A 14,725-nucleotide genomic window follows, 5' to 3' on the forward strand; every position below is an offset into this window, starting at 1 on the left:
AACCGTCGAATATAAAGGCTCGTTAACGGAAATGTTTCGATAAATTTTCTTTGAATGGATTTCGGAATAAAGCGGAGCGAGCGGAGGAATGCGAGTCGTAGATTATGATTGATTGAAATTAAAGCGTATCTCGGACAGTTTGGACGTTCGGAAGTGAATCAATAATAATCTTGTGTACCTATAATATTTTAACATACTCTTTGCAGATAGTAGGTACAATTGAGGAACTTAAGGCGGAAATAACTCCCGCGTTCAATCGGACAAAGACTGACAAAGTCATCGCTCCTAGCTCACACAGTAGGTATTTCCTTCAAACATTGTTAAGAAATTGTCACTATACTTGATTCGGATAGGTATTTAACTAAATGTAAACAAAACAAAGTCAATTGATGTCTTAAACATTGAAATTCCCTCAATAAACTATCTAAACAAATACATTTTTGTATTGAAATACACTACTCTAGTTTGTATTACAATGATAGATAAATAAAATGTTTTAAATCCTTGAATGTACCAAATCTAGCAGCCGAAGTTTGTTTACATTTAGTTAAATACCATCTAAACAAAGTATAGATTTAAAACATGCTTATCTAGTTGGAAGAGCAAATGAAGTACAACACATCAAAAGGAAAATGACACTCGAATTGATTGAACCATTAATAAGTAGTAGGCAAATAAAAAAAAACGGAACAACTGCGTATTCACAAGCTTCCTTCCTCGAGTCTCTTTTCTTTGCAAACTAGAAAGTATTCTTAAACAGTGCGAGCGAGGTTAAAGTAGCTGCGTAGGCTGCCTCTCTATGTAGTTTGTCGTAGTAAACAGTAATATTAAGACAACTTGAAATCTTTTCAATTACTGACAGTGACTCTATCTAAGGGTTTTGTAAGAGGCCATTATTCAAATAAAATTATGCAATATTTGAATTTTTTTCAGATTCATCTGTAAGTATTGTAAAAGCTAGAAATTAAAATGAAAACAATTAAAAACTAATTGCAATAAATAAATGTCATAATTTATTTAAACAACTGGTAGGTATGTCAAAAATCTTTAATACTCAATAAAACAAGATGTTTATATTTCAAATTATGATTTTGTAGATCAATAAACTAAATAATGCGGCACTTCATCTCAATATGCCGTTTTAAATACTCGTCCGCAGCTAAAGTTGACATCATTATCATTTATTACTTCCTTCACTATAAAAGTTTTAAATTATTTTCATTGTTCAAATCGAAGACTGCCAAATGATAAAATACCGCAAAATTATAAAATGAAATATCGCTTGACTGGAATACCAGTGACTGACTTTAAATAAATGAGACATTTAAAGGCTGTTTCACCATTTTCGATATGTTTCTGTTATTTTATGTGATAAATTAAATACCAGACCTGTAATACCGTTTGAGCGAAATAAACGTTAATATCAGAATACGTAGGTAGATGTCGATAAGTAAACTAAATAAACGGTGATCAGTGCTCCAAAACGCCTCAGTGCCCAAGTAAAACCGATCAAAAGATACCAAATACCGTAATTAGAGAAAAGCCCGTTATATCCAATCGTTAATATTTTCACACGTCCGCTTAACCATCAACAAAAGAACCGCGACTAACGAGCCAAACAATGAATTTGAATTCAGAATCAATGGAAAACTAAATCGGATGAATCGACAGATCACAAACTAATGGCCAGTACGAACGTATCGATTCGAGCGTTCGATTTAATTTTAAAGCCTTCAAATAAGAATGGATAAAAATAAGCGGATTCGAATTTCGAATTGCGCTTTTTAAAACATGCTTTATAACTTCGGTATTATCTATTCTTTATTGAATTTTAGGCTGGTGATGGACGTTCATTCGAGAACGATATCTTCACGTCCAATTAATTCCATCATACGTTATCAATGCCGTAAACGTAAGTAACTCATATTGTGTAGCTCGGGAACCATTAATAACGCGCATTTGATTTAATCGAAATGGCGTGCCTACTTACGACACATTGTGTTTTTGAGTTTCGAAAGAATGGCGGCCGTACCGTACTGTTTTGACAGGGTCAGATTTTACGAAGCGTTCCGTCTGGGCTCTCCGCTAGCTCTGTAACTGTCTTCGTAGATAGTACGAGTATTTGTTAATTAGCTACAGTTTGTAGTTTGTAGCAATATATCTATCGTAGGTACCTAGTGTAGGTGGAAGGTAGGTGGGCCAGGAAATTGACCATGAAATAAACGTAACTATTAATATTTAGTTGTATTGGAAAACTTAATTCTAGGATAATTTAAGCTGTAGGTATTATATCTACCTCCACCCCGCAATTTAACTCTTACTTTCTAGTTTTATACTACCACTTTTAATAAAAGTAGGCAAATTGCTATGAATGACATTATCCATCTGGACCGGTTAATAATTCATGCAACATCCGATAATAGCTCGCAGTTACAAATTAAAAACACTGTTTCACACAATAAATAAAACTGTCACTTTGCTCGTTTAAAATTTAATTTAGAACACACCTATAATTGCCTTCATTATGCGGCGATTGTCAAAACGCACTGGCCAGATATCGGCTTGTTTTTTTATTCCTGGCAACACCGTTAACGTAATGGCGGGAATAGCAGCTGGCTTGTATGTCTTGTCATTGTTACGAATATTCAACATTCCCCAGCGCGGCGTCTTAACGTAATTATGGCTTTATTTAATACAATTTAAGCGAACGATACATGTAAATAGGTAAATGTCACATGGTTACTAATTTACGTGCGAGGACGAGTAATTTTCATGTTAATATTGCAAATTGTGTTGTGCTTTATACATGGATGACCTATTCAGGTTTGACGTAAAATGTTTTTACGAGTATGTATGTTAAGTGTTCAGTGTAAAAGTTGCCACTATCGTAGACACTTCGAGAGCTTAATTTACCTACAACCTACTTACTATCTTATTTCGAGATGCGGATTGACAGGACGACTGTAAGCTATAAGTATCCTTACATTATTAAGTATTTTATGGTTAAAGAACAGGTAGGAAAACATTAGAAAAGTTGTATCATTTTTGGTTACATTTTCACAAATTTTGACGGAAAATTGCATAGAGCTATGTAGTTTTATAAGTTTCGACAGATTATACTGTACTATATCTAAGTACTTACCTATTATTAAGTAGGTACATTTGTATTATAATTATAATTGGGTATACAACGTTTACGTAGAGCCACCACGTGATAAAATTAACTAGAATAAAATGACTCCAGATGTAATTGACAATATAAAATTAATGTCACTTTATATCAGTGGTTGGACGAAAGACGTAAGCAACTCTATTGTAACGTATATACAAGGTATTAATTAAATAACTGAAAACCTCAGACACCCAAAAATATTTCTTAATTTTGAGTTATTTACTAATTGCATTTATTTTTGAATACCTTCATTATTTTAAAAGATATTCGTGTGTTTTACTAAGTCAGTAATTCTACTTAATTTCTCACTCATGATTATTATGTATTTGTCAGTTGCGCTTTGACGTTTTTAGAAGAAAATAATCACGCACTGACAGCAAACCGGCCAGTATTCAATTATCGAAATCGTATGCAACCTCGCTAAAATATTTAATTGGCGCCTGTTGCAGTCGTAACTTTTAGACTGGGCACAATAAAAAAGGGATTTAAAAACACAAACACAACCTAATTTAAAACATATTTAATCAATTCTACTCTCGATTCTGAGCAAACTACTTTCCAGTTTTCAGCTATTTAATTAACACCTTGTATATGTTACTCGGGTAAAGAATTTCCATAATAAATCAAATTGTACCTACAATACAATACAATAAAAATATACCTACATTGTTAATTGCCTTGTGTGTTTGTGTGTGGGTAGTTTTATTTTTGTGGAATTGCTGTACAGAAGTTAAAATAAATCTGATAGAAAGCTACACTATGAAATCTCTCTTTAATTTAATTTAGTTTGTTTGTAGTTTACTTACTTTGTGTGGGCACTGCTGATCCGATTAATAAAATCTTTAACTGAAAACGAGGCATACTATACCTGATTAACTAACTACATACTTACTCTTAACTTTAAGAGTGTACAAAATCGCTTTACAGAAAACAGGCAGTGAATGTAGTTACGGGCATCATCTAGTATTCTAATTTCCATGAATGGACTACACTAAAACTTCGATGACAGCAGCCGTCATACCGTGACCAAGTTACAACGAGTGTTGCTACATCAAAGTCGTATAACTTTAATAATCAGTGGCCGAGGGTGTGACGATTCGTGACTACCGGCCGATTACAATTCGGAAGCCCGACAGAAGTTTTAATTTAAAGTCAGCGAGAGATATCGATCTAGAGTTGGCACAGCAGATTAATGGTGAAATAATTCTGACTATAATTTAAATAAATACTAGCTGTTGCCTGTGATTCTGCCAGTGAAGAGTTCGTTTATCGCTATCCCTTGGGGGCTATGCTATTTTTCGGGATAAAAACTATCCCATGTCCTTCCTTCCCAGGATCTTAAACTATCTCCATACCATTTCATCTACAAACAATTCGGCGAGCGTTTAAACACGAACAAGTAATACTTAGTCAGACAGGCGGAACCTTCGCAATAATATATCCGTGAAAATACATCTGTTTTTGTGGAAAAAATAATTCTTGACCTAGGTATGTTGTGTTCGCGCTTGAAAAAAAAAGTCAGTGTGTTTCTAAATAATTTAACTCAATCCTATATGATCCTATGGAATATCAGGATAAATTAAATACTAAATTTCAACTATAATTTAGGATACTTACATGAAATTTGGCACGGGTGTTTTTATGCAACGTTAATGAACAACACGCCACGACTAATCATGGGAATTTCCCCGGTTTTTTTAACGTCCCCGACGCTCAAAATGGAAGGGGGGTTATTAGTTTAGACCGCTATGTGTGTCTGTCTGTCCGTCTGTCTGTCTGTGGCACCGTAGCTCTTAAACGGGTGGACCGATTTGAATGCGGTTTTTTATTTGAAAGCTGACTTTCGAAATCACGGAAGTTTAATTCAACTGCTAGATCTAATAGTTTTCACGTTCGAAGCCGCGGGTAACTGTTAGTAGGCTTATCATCATCATCATCATCACAACCGTAGGACGTCCACTGTTGGACATAGGCCTTCCCCATAGACCTCCAGTCGCTTCGGTTGGCAGCGGCCTGCATCCACCGTGAACCCGCGGCTTTAACCAGGTCATCCGTCCATCTTGTTGGTGGACGTCCTACGCTGCGCTTGCCGATCCGCGGTGTCCACTCGAGAACTTTTCGGCCCCAACGGCCAGTAGACCTATAAATGATCCTATTTACCTACAGAACAATAATTCATGACGCTGCGCCATTCAACCATTATGCCACGTCGCCGTCTATTCGTACTTGAATTTACTTCAGCTGACATTTGCGTCACAAGGATGGCAACATTCAATCTATGTTTGCCAACGGACATAAACGTTTTTTTTTGCATCTTCCAGCTTAATAGGCTTTCCAAAAATTTTTGTAATTCGTCATGTTTCGGCTTAGAGCAAGCCCGTGTTGCTCTAAGGATTTCGAAGGTAATTCTGAACAAGTGTAAAGAAACTATATATCTTATTAAACTGTGTCTTAATAACTTCCCTTCCAGACCAGAATGGATAGACTCAGCCTGTCCTTTAGCTTAAACATTCTTGCTACAGCCCGACCTACTTCTAACCGCAGATAAAAACTGTTTACCTATAGTAAAATAACCGCCGATCGAAACGAGGGTTGTACAAGTCTGCAGCCACAGCCCGCAAACTTGCAGTGATGCCAGTGCAAAAAAAGTAAAAGATGATGGTCCAGTAACCGGTGCGATGCCATACCTACTTATTACTACTACTGCTAGTAGAGTGGATATTTAAGTTTAGGTAGAGATGTTTCTGTGTGACTTGGATTCGTTTGATATTTTTTTAAGATATTGCTTAGGTTCCGTGCTATTTTGGAGACTAAATTTATCATTGTAAACACGAACCTTCATTGGACTGCAATTCAGTAGGAGTTTATTTTAAAAGTCGTAGTATTCGCACTTTTATGTTGTTCAAAAACTCTCAATCAATTGATAATTTGTTTTCAATAAAATTAAATTATTTAGATCACTAGATAAGGTTTGCTTTTAGGACTGTTAATATTTTAGAGTCAAACAAAAGTGACCCAAATTTGCGTCAGAGATAATCGTAGAGCGATTAATTCGTTAATAAAACGCTTATCTATACTGGATCACTGGCTTAAGTCATACTACTTGTAATATGACTTACTCGTAAGTCTGTGGACTGTGGTCATATTAAAACAAGAAGCTCGGTGCTGCGGCTTCTGTAGTTAAAACAATTTATGAATTATTACATTATGCATGAAGTTAAATGAATTATCTAGCGTTTATCGGAGGCATTATTATAATGATCTAACGTCAGCTGCGTATTGTGTTTTTTATCGATAGTCTTATGTTGATTTATCAACGACGTGGTCTCAAATTATGGTCAGTTAAGCGATCATAGATATATTAACTAAAGCGCCAGCGCTGGTATGGTCATAGCAACACACAGATAAATTTGGTCAAGCATTATTCTTTATTGTGCTTGCTGATATTATTATTGACTACACGTTAAAGACGGACTGCAGTCCAACTGCAACGTAATAACCGACTTCAGATTGCCCTAAAATTTTTCATTCCAGTTCTATTACAGTTGGTAAAAGTGCACGCCAGCTGAGATTGAAATATAGTTAAGGGTACTCGGCATTCGCAGTCACGTTGCAGTTGGAATACAGTCAGTCTGTAACAGCCCTTATAGACGGTGTAGCTTCATTAAGCTTTTATGATGTCTAAATTAAATACTCAGTAATGATTAATCTAATAGCCTCGTTAGTGTTAAAACCACTCAAGTCAATCTTAGTTAGACATACAATAATATTCAGAACCTAAGTGGATGAAGGCATTGTGAGACTAACTTAATATTTAGATAAACTTATTTTCTAAGAAATGACATCATCCAACTGAGTTGAAGTTTTCATAGAGTCGTAGATAATCCTCTTAATAATGTTATAGAAACATAAATTGCGTATTCGTTTCCTATAAAATTACAATTTGACTTATCGTAAAAAATATGAAAAAATTAGGATTTCAAGATTATTTTAAATGCAGTGGTTTGGTGGAGAGATTACTTAGGTAAATAAAAAACCATAGAAAAAATACATGTACCTGCAATGACACATGAAATTTGGGCAAATGATAGGGATGACCCCCTAAGTTACACCATTAGGCGTTGCCATACAAAAAAATCACGGTTTGGGGAGAGTCATGTTTAGACAGCTCATAAAAAATACGTCGATTGTTTGATAGTATCATCTGGACATTTTCACAAAAAGTGTGCCTTTTATTTTATTTTTATTTTAAAAGAAATATGATTTTTCCTATTCAGCGCGGCTACTACGAAATTCGTCAAAAATTGAAGTTCGTCTCGTTCCGTCCCTCTCACTCTCGTATTAAATAATGTAAGCGTCAGCGGGACGGAAGGATATACGAAGTTAGAATTTTGCACTTCGCAGTATAGGACTAGAATCAAGAGCACAATCGATCGATAAAAAAATAATCCACGACGTCAGTTTTGTGACGTTTATTTTCATACATTCGGTACCTACAGGCGTCACAAAACTGAAAATTAAATAGATTTAAAAAAAGGTACACTTTTTTAATAAAAATGGCCATCTAACTTATTTAACCCGCTATTAAAATCTTGGAGATACCCACCTCCGCAGCACGCCGCCGAGTAGCGACGCGTTGAGGCACTCCGGCGGGGACAGGCGGCGCTGCACCTCGGCGACGGTCACTTTGTACTTGCTCGTCGACGACAGCAGCGACAGTCGCCCTGGCACGGAGCAGAACACGTCGTTGGGCGTACAGGAGCCTCCGCCGAGACCGTCGCGGCCTTTTATCGCTGAAACAATCACTTTTTTTTTAAGTAAGCAGTTAAAAACCTACACAGTATTGGCCGAAGTTACACTGAATGTCTTGTAGGAACATCGGTATATAAAGCCTATTTATTATTCCGGACATCCAGATACCTACCTTTGAGCTTGACTGTAGGTATTGCCAATGTTCCTTTTCGGATCCTATCAAGTAGACTTCTGTTAAGAAGCAAAATCTTTCAGTTTAAGTATATTATATTCTTCAAATATCGGCGACCCCCATCTACCAACGGCTATTAATAAAAGTAGCACTACAATTCAAATACGGCTAATAAATGAGTGTCTCGCATAAAAAATACGGGTGATTACAAAATCCCGGACTGCGTACTCGACAATGGCACTCCCCGATCAGCCACGCCCCAAACACGAACGCAGCGTGAACCATTCTTATTGTAATATTCCTTTATGGCAACCCTAATACAATAAACATTAGTATGTCATTAACTTTGCACCATACTGGCACTCGACAGTTAACACCCTGCCATTTGAAAAAGAAAAAAATGGCCAATTACACCGTCCTAGCTTTTACATTTTGAAATTGGAATACACGTCGAATTTGGAATTGTAATTAAAAATTCGATAACTAGGGTGTCCACTTTTTACGCTTCTCATTTCCAAATCCGAATGCTCCATTCAAATATAGATTGATTGATCGATTATTTTATTTTGTCGATATCGATTCATTGGCCCGTTGCATGAGATGAGATGGGCTTTTTTTACAATCTATTTAGAAAAATCGATACACCTATCCGATAAGTGCGGTATGAGGCCTAATTACAGTTTTATCTCTACCGGGTCATCTGTAGAGAGTAACAATAAAATGTTTGATAAGTTAATAATATGTATTTATTTTATCGCTCTTCGTGCGATTTAAATTACATTGGTTGGTACGGTTTGAATAAATATTTCTACCGGTCCCTAAACTTTAACTAACTTTTTTTTATTTGTATAAAAAAAAACTTTAACTCCTTTTTCCAAACAAAAATTGTAATTAGTTTCATTTATGTTTAATTTCAATCAAATAACTTAAATAACAATAGTTAAAAAAGTATCTAACATTAAAAAAAATATTTTTTATTTTACGAAAACATTCATCATGTCAGTCGAAAGACGTCCATTGCTGGACATAGGCCTCCCAGAAGGCTCTCCACTCAGACAGGTCTTGTGCTTTCCGCATCCAACGCGATCCCGCGATCTTAACCAGGTCGTCTACCGCCAGGTCGTCTCCCGGTCCGCGGACGCCATTCGAGAACCTTCTGACCCCGTCGGCCATCAGTCCTGCGAGCAATGTGCCCCGCCCACTGCCACTTCAGTCGCAAACATTATTTCAATATTATTTAATATTTATTAATTAATTTCTTAAATACAGATTAACCACGCCTCTTCTTGTGTAATTACATAACTTTATTTAGAGTACACATTTTTGTACCTAATTATTATTATTGTGTGCCCTTACGGGTCGTCATGGACTGACTGATAATAACTGAAACACCTTTTATAACTATGTACGTGACTTTACAATGAATAAATGAATATGAAAGTATTTTTCTGTCTGTCTGTACCCACTCGAGCGAGACGTATCGATGAGTCGACAAAAAGTGCCGTCAACCAACACGGTAATTTAACTCCGGCTAATTATACGTTTAATATGGCAACACTTGTTTTTTTTAGTGGCTGAAAAGAACTATGAACATCATCTCAAATAAAAAAAAATACTGCAGTCAAAATATTGAGGTATTCGTATTCAAAATGAAATCAAGACCGCAGACGCTTATTATAATATTATAGACTTAGTTGTGGGTAGCCAAGTAATACTTACTTTTTAATAGAGGAAGGTCAGTCATGAACCCTGTTGTGTCATCCATGCCGGCATTCTGAAAAAAAAAAACAATTTACTAACAGAATTGAGGTTGTCTATTTTTTTATGACATACACACTACATACAAACAAGTAGATATGATTTACAAGTAAAATTGATTGTGTCCTAACAAACTATGTGATAAATAAGAAAAAAAAAACATTTCGCAAACTTGTAGGTACCTACTCGGATCGCTTTGTCCACCCTGTATATCATCGCATGTTAATTCCCAAGCAACTTCATATTAAGAAAATGTTAGCAAAGAAAAATGTAGGGAAAATTCCGACATTCCGATTATCCCGAAGTTTGGTTCCGTTTTAATTTGCCGGGTTATTAAATTCCGATTGAGTCGCGGACATTTTTGTTCGATATTGACCGGGCCTTTTAGATTTCATGTAATGACTAATAAGCTATTTTTACAATTGATTTCTAGCATCTTGGTTACTATACAGGATGTGTAATGATTTGCGTTTTTTTTTGCTCATTCAACCATTTGCTCATCAACCAATTTGCTCATTTTCACTTTGCATAAACAATTTGTTAAAAAATAACCCGTAAATAAGTGTTTGGTAAAAAAATCATTTTTAATACAAGCTTTTTTTGCTGACTGTACTTTTGTTGACTGTACTTATTGTCACCTAAACTACATTTGAATACCATGCTATGCTATGCCAAATCTCAAGAAAATCCAACTACTGGATGTTGCAAGATTTGATTACAGACAGACAGACAGACAACGGGACAAGTGAAACTATAAATAAAAGCTTGTAAAATAGAATAAATTATTAATACGAATTGCATCGACAACCATAAAACTATAGGATGAAATTCATGCATTGAATATTTTGTCGCCTGCCACGTGGCACGCGTGCCATTCGTTCGCCATCCCAGCCCTACAAAAATGTCTAGAAGTGACATTACTTGCATTCAATCCGCTTCAAACGCGGTATAACGTACGCGATTGCATTGACCATCTTTTCTGTCCTCGTCTTACATCGTGTGACAGAATGAAGTGGTGAAAACGATTGGCATTTCAAGTGCGAGACAATAAGGCCCCTGTAATAGCTCTCATTACTAACCGGCGTTTCTTCGGAATGCAACGCGTGATGCAAAGCCAACTCATGCTGTTCGCGCGCGCCGTAGTCTGCACGCCGCTCGCCGCCGCCGTACCCGAAGCCACCATGTGATAGCTGCACAGAAATAGTAGATTGTACAAGTGTATAAGACATGTCATTTTACCCGAGCTACCGGCGAGGGTTGATAGTTAGGTAAGTCGAAGGCAAAAAGGTAAGGTCACAGGCTGTACAAAGTATGTAATGTGTATCTATGTGTCAATGTTAGATATGTAGTTACATACAAGATCCACACGTCTGATGAACACGTTTTCAATAACCTTGGTCGAGTTCCTATCCATTAAAAAGAAAAACATGTTCTGCTCCTACTTTCCAATATCATAACAAGAAAGCATCGTCATTCGCTATTGACTACTCACTATCTGCTTTTTCAGCATTTTCAATCGCCATTAAATCAGAAAATGACACAGAGTTTCCCGCAAAATATAGTCTTCATTGTACTCGAGACGGTTGCGGCCGAACCGGAACATTAGCAGCGCTAATCTACTAAAGTACCCGCATTGTTGGCCGAAAATGTGATACGTTCCATTTTTAAAAAGGAAACCAAAATCGCGTTCACTTTTTTTATTAGCTGCCAGTTGCATTGGGAAGATGCCATTAGTTTGATCAGTAAAGAGGTTATAGCAATATATAAAACCTTTTTTTTTCAATTTATGATATTTAGGTATTCTTTGGGATTGTTGGCGACTGGCTGGATCCAAGCCTATGCCTATGCATCATCTCTATAGATTGTCTATGTATAGTTTTAGTTGTTATTTTAAATTCACTCAGACAGATAAAGCAATTGGTTGTTTGCATCGCACGTACAATTTCAATACATTTTCAACATAAATATTGATGAGATTATGGAATAAATAAATATGAGGTGCTTAAGTAAATTCTTACGATTTAAACAGCACATTTTCTTACAAGTTATTCGAGTAATTATTCCTCCCCTTTGATCCAATAACTCGTATATTTAATAACATATTTGTTGAGGGGCGCAAACTATGCGAAGCTTGTGGGGGAATAGTTACCGAGATTCGTTACAAATCGATTGGCTTCTTGAGTTCATTTTAAATAATTCAACGATATTTTAGTCAAGAATTATTGTAAATGCGTCTTGTATTGTAACTGGTCATTAAAATTCCTTGAAATTTCATTTTTTACCTGGATCTAAGCAGAAGAAGTCATGACATGATTCTTCTGATTAGTATCTCTAGGTACATACAAATACGAATATGTAAAAAAATATTGGACTGTTAGATAAAAAAAAAGTTCTAGGGCTACAGTAATTCGACATTACAAGTGCTCTAAATCTATGAATGCCACAGAACTAATAAAGGGATTAGAAATGTCACGTGCATTAAATGCAATGCAGGAGGCGTTTACTAAATTACTAAAGTAACTACGTCTGTTTGTCTGTAACCTCTTCACGCTTAAACCGCTGAACCGATTTAGATGAAATTTGATAAGGAGATAATTTGAGACCATGGGAAGGACATAGTATTAGGATAGTGTGTGTGTGTCTGTGTGCTTATGTGGTGCGCATGCGGTTCGTGGTGTTCTAAATGTGCGGCCACATGCAGTCGCTCGTCGCTCGATTGCAGCGATAAATCTGGTCACGTGACACCATTTCGAAGGTGATTCTGAATTTCCGGCGACTCAAAAAAGTAGCGTCAAGTCGCCGCGTCGAGCAGCAGCGACAAGATGGCTTCTTGCAGGAATGATCTTGGTCTTGGAAGCTGAGTTCTTAATCTCATTTAGTAGCAGTCGTGGCAGTGGTAAAAATAAAAGAAATTGGAGTGAATGAAAAAAATAAATAACAGTGTTTTTGCCGAATTGTAGAGGTATTTTTTTCCAGCGATAAAGCTCAACATTTTCAGCTTTATCGCTATATGTCACGTGACTAGATTTGACGCTGGAAACGAGCATCGAGCGATTTCATGTGGCCGCGCTTTAAGAGCGCTATGGTCTTTCGGCTGATGATGTAATAAATGTGTGTGCTTACGTGGTGCGCGTGTATATCGTGGTGGTCACGGTGTCGCAGGTGCGCGTGCGGCTCGTGGTGCGCGTGGTGGCGCGGCAGCAGCTGCTGCGGCGCGTAGTGCTGCGCGTACGCATCCCCGCCGCCGCTGCCGTACTCCATGCCATGGCTCTGGGGAAACAAACCACGATTTACATACATACCAACTAGTGGCTCTGTGAGTGTGTATGTGAGAAGCCGATGGAACAAACAATTCATCAGTGTAGACCGTTTGTTGATGACCACGATCTTCAGTCATGTGGGAATGACTAAACAGAGGCTCTGCCAGATTGAGGGCCTTATCTCACTGTGACACAATAGAGGTGCAACAAGTTGCCGCCACCAACGAAATATGTACAGTTCTATGGAGAGTATTCCATCTGGTGTCTGCTTGGTTGCGCAACAGTTTTGGCGGCGCTACCAGCTTGGATGCGTGCGTCCAATTTTACTGGCAGTGCTGCCACGTTGGTTGTGCCTTCACTAAAATGCGCGGGCGCGTAGGGCGCCGAGGAGTAAGCAGCAGGAAGTAGGATGGTTGCAGGGTGGCGGTGGGAAGTAGCCTGTGGGAAGTAGGCGACGTCAACTAGGTAGGTGGCGGGAAGTAGGTGATTGGAAAAAGACGCAGGATAGTAGGCGGCGAGAGGTAGCCTGTGGGAAGTAGACTTCGAGAACTAGGCGGCTAGAAGAAAGCGATCGGAAATAGACGCCGGGTAGTAAGCAGCAGGAAGTAGGGTGGCTGGCTGTCAGTAAGTGCGGGCTGTAAGCCGCCAGTTCCATGAGTTGATGAAGGCGACTGTTGGTGGTTTACCCGTTGCTGATGGTACGGGCGTGAAGGACGGTGGGAAATATAGATGGCCGGAAATAGGGGGCTGGAAATAGGCTGCGGGAAGTCGCCTAGCGAGGTCTGTGAGCAGAGGCCCAAAGTATACCCGTAGCTTGTAGTGAGGGACGGTAAGATACGGTGAAGACGCGGCGAACAGTGAGAAGGAGGCGGCAGAAAGTTGGGCGAGGAGAAGTAGAGCAGCGGGAAGTAGGGCGGTGGAAAATAAGGCAGCGGGAAGTAGGGAGGTGGGAAGTAAGGCGGCGGGAAGTAGGGCGGCGGGAAGTAGGGAGGCGGGAAGTAGGGAGGCGGGAAGTAGGACGTTGGGAAGTAAGGCGGCGGGAAGTAGGGAGGCGGGAAGTATAGCAGCTGCAACAAAGGCGGCAGAAAGTAGAGCGGCCGAGTAGAGGCTCAAGGTAGACTTATGGTGATGAAGGATGTGTGTTTACCTGTTGCTGGTGGTGCGGGCTGGCCGGATGCGGCGCGGGCGCAAAGGGCGGCGGGAAGTAGGGTGGCTGGAAGTCGGCGAGCGAGGGCTGCGAGCCGCCGCGGAAGCCGCCGCCGCCCAGGCCCAGCCCGCCGCCGCCCAGGCGCTCCTGTAGGCCAAGAAATACTTGATTAGAAAAGTATATCATACCACGAAATGCGGCGATCACTCCCTGTTGAAAACAGGACTGAAGTCTACAAGTTTTCACGCCAAGGGATGCGGAAGATGTTACATTCCACACTGTTAACATGTAAACGCACGGTACTATTAAATAAGGTAATTTATGGTAGCGTTTAGAAGAGGGACGATCGCGTCAAGGCTTGGCACATTTGTAGAGCTCTGATTCCAAATAATCGGATAGGTACGTATGTACGGTCGAACAAATTGAGTCATGACCCAGGATGGAACCTTTTAATAATCAATTTC

The 14,725-nt window shown here is 38.6% G+C and overlaps 1 protein-coding gene across 4 annotated transcripts in view; it reads right to left on the reverse strand.

Moving 5' to 3' along the window:
* Positions 1 to 14,725, reverse strand: part of TfAP-2 (transcription factor AP-2) — an 82,167-nt gene that overhangs the window by 15,368 nt on the left and 52,074 nt on the right. For all 4 annotated transcript variants that reach the window (XM_074106138.1, XM_074106136.1, XM_074106137.1 and 1 more), the window contains 5 exons: positions 14,262 to 14,408; positions 12,978 to 13,124; positions 10,934 to 11,044; positions 9,816 to 9,870; positions 7,779 to 7,965 (listed from right to left, as the gene is read on the reverse strand). In XM_074106138.1, the coding sequence (XP_073962239.1) occupies positions 7,779 to 7,965; positions 9,816 to 9,870; positions 10,934 to 11,044; positions 12,978 to 13,124; positions 14,262 to 14,408 (647 nt within the window). The remainder of the gene's footprint in view (positions 1 to 7,778; positions 7,966 to 9,815; positions 9,871 to 10,933; positions 11,045 to 12,977; positions 13,125 to 14,261; positions 14,409 to 14,725) is intronic.

Source organism: Choristoneura fumiferana, chromosome 24 (assembly GCF_025370935.1).
Source record: "Choristoneura fumiferana chromosome 24, NRCan_CFum_1, whole genome shotgun sequence".
NCBI classification, from domain to species: domain Eukaryota; kingdom Metazoa; phylum Arthropoda; class Insecta; order Lepidoptera; family Tortricidae; genus Choristoneura; species Choristoneura fumiferana.